Source organism: Halichondria panicea, chromosome 11 (genome assembly GCF_963675165.1).
Source record: "Halichondria panicea chromosome 11, odHalPani1.1, whole genome shotgun sequence".
In the NCBI taxonomy this organism is placed as follows: Eukaryota; Metazoa; Porifera; class Demospongiae; order Suberitida; family Halichondriidae; genus Halichondria; species Halichondria panicea.
The window spans coordinates 6,183,058-6,188,057 of record NC_087387.1 but is presented as its reverse complement, the minus strand read 5'-3'; the positions used below and the strand labels follow the sequence as shown (position 1 = coordinate 6,188,057).

The window sequence follows — 5,000 nt, the reverse complement described above, 5'->3', positions numbered from 1 at the left end:
AGGTTTTGTGGTGGTAGATCTAGTATCTGATAATGGGGATGGGTCTATGTGGTTCTTCTATAGGTGGCAAGCACAAAACAATCATTAACTTCTAATTTTGGTTCTTAGAATTAGCACAAGGCATTAGTCAAGATAGTAGTGTGTGTGTGTGTGTGTGTGTGTGTGTGTGTGTGTGTGTGTGTGTGTGTGTGTGTGTGTGTGTGTGTGTGTGTGTGTGTGAGGGGTAGCAGCTGAAATAAGAAATTGACATTAATTTTATATCTCAAATATGAAAGTAAATATGAAAGTCTCTTTCTAAGCTTTCAGAAAATCCAAAAAGCGTTGAAATTGGATACCCGGAATTCAAGTTATAGCAGGTCTCCAAACCATTGAACAAACGGAGGGCTGGGGGGGTTGTAGTTAAACATAACAAACTTTTGTTGGGGCTATAATTTGTCATTTTTCGCCTTTGGACCATGGTATATCCATGGTATTGCCAAATTGGCAAAAACTTTTATCTCTTAAATATGAACTTCGATGACACCATTTGAAAGGTTTATTTCTAAGCATAAGTTGAAATATAGATCCACGGAATTCAAGTTATGGCAGCTGATTGATGTTATTGGGAAGCTATTACACTTAGTAAATTTTGCTGGATTTTGCCTGAGCAGAATAATTATAGAGGGTGTCCTAGTGGTTAGTGTACACACATAATACACTTGACTCTGCCTGAGTGTCCTACTAATAACCTGATGGCCTTGAGTTGGATGTTGTTACTGATCCTCTCCAGTACTGCCTCCCCAGACACAGTGTCTATGATGAGCAAACACTCTTTAGTGACAGGCTTCTTGGGTCCTCTGAACTGGGCCACATCATCAGTCCACTCAGCCTGTGTGGAAGTGGAGGGGGGCAGAATGATTGTAGTTATAGTCAAACCTGTCTATTGTAGTCACCCTCTATAATACAGCCACTCAACATCTCCATAGCATATGTTTGGACCTGACTGTGTTAGGAGGCCACCTCTCTATTGGCAAACATGCCTCACAATAAAATCCCCCATCTATTGAATAAACGGGGGGGGGGGGGGTTGCAGTGATCAATAGCCGTAACTTTAGTGTGGCCTTCAATATTTTTGTTTTTGTGTTTTTGGACAGATTAGATTCAAAGTGGCATTTCAACTGTTATAAAATGAAAACACCGCAGGTGCTGATGCCTCGGTGGAGATGCCAAAGCTACATAACATAAAGCTACTATACACGTACATGATGAACGCTGCATGCAAACTAAAAGAGTGGGTAATGATCAACCATGATTGTTGTTAAAAACGATCGATGCCAAAGTTCAAGTCTAAAATTAATGGCTGCCACCATCAGCAGAGCTGCAGCTCTATTCTCACTCTTGCAGCTGCTAATAGCTAGCGTTCTAGTGCAGAGCTAACTACTAAGTAGAGTAGCAACACTCGGTAAACAAGTTTGGCTACGTGCTCTTCTGAAAAGGCTGCAATGACATTCCAAGTAAGCAAAACTAGGTATAACTCGAGAACGAAGCAAATCCACGAATTAAAATCCAAGAAAACATGACTAGAAGCCAATAGAAACTCTTACTTGCACTTCATTGATCCTTGAGCAGCTGTAGCAGTCCACACACACACACACACACACACACACACACACACACACACACACACACACACACACACACACACACACACACACACACACACACACACACACACACACACACACACACACACACACACACACACACACACACACACACACACACACACACACACACACACACACACACACACACACACACACACACACACACACACACACACACACACACACACACACACACACACACACACACACACACACACACACACACACACACACACACACACACACACACACACACACACACACACACACACACACACACACACACACACACACACACACACACACACACACACACACACACACACACACACACACACACACACACACACACACACACACACACACACACACACACACACACACACACACACACACACACACACACACTACCGTATACCTCGCTTGCGCATGCGCACCGAGGCATAATGAAGTTACAGGAATTAAACAAAGAAACAGCAGTATTAAGCTGTACGTGGCAAAGTGTTAAAAAAACAATAACATAATTATAACTAAAGTCTATTTGCGTTGAGTTCGACCCCGGAAGTTATGTGGTCAATTATGGCTTCACTTATGCTTTATATGGTGGACAAGTATGCCTGGGACTTCTACACACATGGAAAATGCTAACTTTTAGCTGGTTGGAGCTTACCAGCTCTACAGCATATAGTAGAAGCGCTTTTTAACAGGAATTCAATGGTATATATGAAGCTTTGTGAAGTATGACAACTTTATGAAGGTCAAACTCAACACAAATAGACTTTACAAGGAATTCTGGCTCCACCCTCAATGATTGTTGCACCAAACCTTGTACAGTAACTCACTGCATGAAGCCATATCTGTCAGTGGTGGTGTAGAGTGAGAGGTCAGGGTCCTCCCAGTCCTCTATCACAGCACCCTCCTCCCGACCCTGGGTGGGTGTGGTCAGGGGTGTGGTCAAGGTAGTGTGTGTATCATACTCATGCGCTATATAACAAAGCGGATCTTTACTACCAGGTGTGAGGTAATAATGGCATCATCACTTTGCAATATCAACAATGAAGTATCTATAATTATACTCTTACAAGAAGTGATTCAATGGACTAGTGACATGAATAGCACACAACACAGGGGCTGTTCTAAATATAGAAACACACTACACAGCTCTACTATATAATTATAATAAGACTCTACAGAATTACATGATATGCTATAAGACCATACCACGAGTGATTTTTCACTAATCTGTTCTAACAACAGATGAAGTATCCACCAATAGCATTAGAGCATTATCATGACCCGTACACACACACAGTGCCCATAAATAGATAGTAAAATAGATAATGTTGGCAAAAACAAGCATTCAGTTAATTAAGCACATACACTAGGGAAGGTACACATGGGGATGGTTACCATGGATACCAATGATAAGTTACATAGTGACACTCACCATATCGTACTTTGCAACGATTCGTTCTCGTTCCTCTGGACTCGTGCGATTAGAATTAGACATGGTTGCTTAGCAATAACAGACCTGTGCAAAAAAGCAAAACAATGAAATGAGGCAAAGTCACAGTTACTTTATTAGTCAACCCAGCTTGGCCATTGAGGCACTAACAAAGAGAGGGTTACAACAGCAAGCATGCAATAGCAGGTTGTCCTTAGACATGGCTAATCCATGGTATTACTGAGGCTGGGAGGGAATGGTGGAACACAGTTCTCCTCAATATGAGGAATATCTTCAACTGGGCATAACTGTAGTTTAGATCAAAACTATCTATCACATGACATGTTTAGATGAGAGACACATGTATGGGACTACTTAATCTTGACCAAACAAAGGCTACAGCTTTTCTCACAAGGTACACCCACACACACTTACAAGCCGTTACACTTCACCACAGCACCTTCAATGAAAGATATTTAAACTATACCCAGATTTTAGTTCCGGAAGGGGCAAACTGTAAATTTGGCAAAAGACCATAATTATGGGCCTTGGGTGTTGTCTACGAAAATGAACAATTTGGTAAGCCACTTTCGGAAGTCATAACTTCAATAAAAAGCAATCAATATCAAAAAACTAAGAGATGCATTCTGTAGCTCTATAGGAACTAACAGTACAAGACTGGTAACCTTGAGTACTGCAGCACTCTGGTAATGATGGTCACTCTCTCTTGTGTGTTGTTGTTTCTCTATGGTGGCTATCTCCAGGTCCACCACCTGTGACCCTGTGTGTGTGTGGGCGTGTGTGTGTGTGGGGGGGTCGATGTTTATGGTAGGAACACAGAGGAGGTACGACACGCGTGCCTTGATTTAGCAACATCTGTAATAACGTTGAGCGTGGGCGGAATTATGCCTCGATTATCCGCCCACGCTCAACGTTATTGCAGAGGCTAATTGCTAAATGGAGGCCCGCGTGTCGTACCTCCTCTGGTAGGAACATATACTGTACAGATATCCACAGCTCCACAAGTACTGCATACAATGTATAGAGGCAAGAATGTTCAAGTGGTCACTTTTATCAATCCTAAACACACTTTACTTCAATCCCTAACCCTAGCTCAGAGAAATCCATACCACCCATCACTCCATAGCCTCAAGCTAACTCACATGCTAGACTGTGTCTAGAGTCTCACCATCTCATACTCTGGCCAGATCAGAGGCTCCACCTCCTCAGTCAGAGTTCAGTGCACACACTACCAGGCACTACCTTACACTGCTCTGAGAGCACCCTACCTTACACTGCTCTGAGAGCACCCTCCCTCACAACAAGCACTCCCTGTGAGCTCTGTGGTGTGTGGGTGTGGGTGTCCAGTCCTTGCGCATGCGTAGTAAGTTACAAGACACTCCCAACTGCAACAAGGTACTCCCCCTCACCTACAAGATGGCTAACAGAATCACAGCTCCCGAGTTGGAGCAGTTCATAGTCGCTACTGTTGAGTTGACTGGCCGCGTACTAGGAAGAGGTGCTTATGGCAGTGTGGAGGAGGTGGAGATACCTGGAGCAAAGGTAGCTGCCAAGAAACTACACCAACAGCTTGTCAACCTGGGCTCTCCACAGCAGGTAGCTACACTGTTATTTTTGTGCTAGCTACCAATTAAAGTCGAGTTAATGGTGTTTTAAAGCGTGTTGAGGGAGATAGCGATGTTGTATACTCAGATTCAGAATCAGCAGGATTAAATTATCTAGGGCAGAGAGTTAAACATTTGTTTTTTCTAACGGAAAGGTGTGGATTAGATAACTAGCTCGCTAAAAGTTTTAGGGTTGAACTTTGAAAATTTGATCTGATATCGCTACTGCAAGGCCAGTATTGGCTAATTAACTGCCTGATTTCCCCCCACAGGTTGAGAAATGGG

At 43.0% G+C, this 5,000-nt stretch overlaps 2 protein-coding genes and 1 pseudogene across 2 annotated transcripts in view; 1 reads left to right on the top strand and 2 right to left on the bottom strand.

Annotated features, from left to right (window-relative positions):
* The window catches only part of LOC135344229 (USP6 N-terminal-like protein), a 3,152-nt pseudogene extending 2,986 nt beyond the window's left edge, over window positions 1-166 (bottom strand).
* Window positions 1-5,000, bottom strand: part of LOC135344131 (scavenger receptor cysteine-rich domain superfamily protein-like) — a gene marked incomplete in the record, with an annotated part of 804,697 nt that overhangs the window by 590,194 nt on the left and 209,503 nt on the right.
* LOC135344095 (uncharacterized) overlaps window positions 4,514-5,000 on the top strand; it is a 2,989-nt gene continuing 2,502 nt past the window's right edge. The window contains exons 1-2 of the mRNA XM_064541189.1: window positions 4,514-4,707; window positions 4,988-5,000. The exon at window positions 4,988-5,000 is cut by the window's right edge and continues 1,151 nt beyond it. Coding sequence (XP_064397259.1) covers window positions 4,528-4,707; window positions 4,988-5,000 — 193 coding nt within the window. The 5' untranslated portion in view covers window positions 4,514-4,527. The remainder of the gene's footprint in view (window positions 4,708-4,987) is intronic.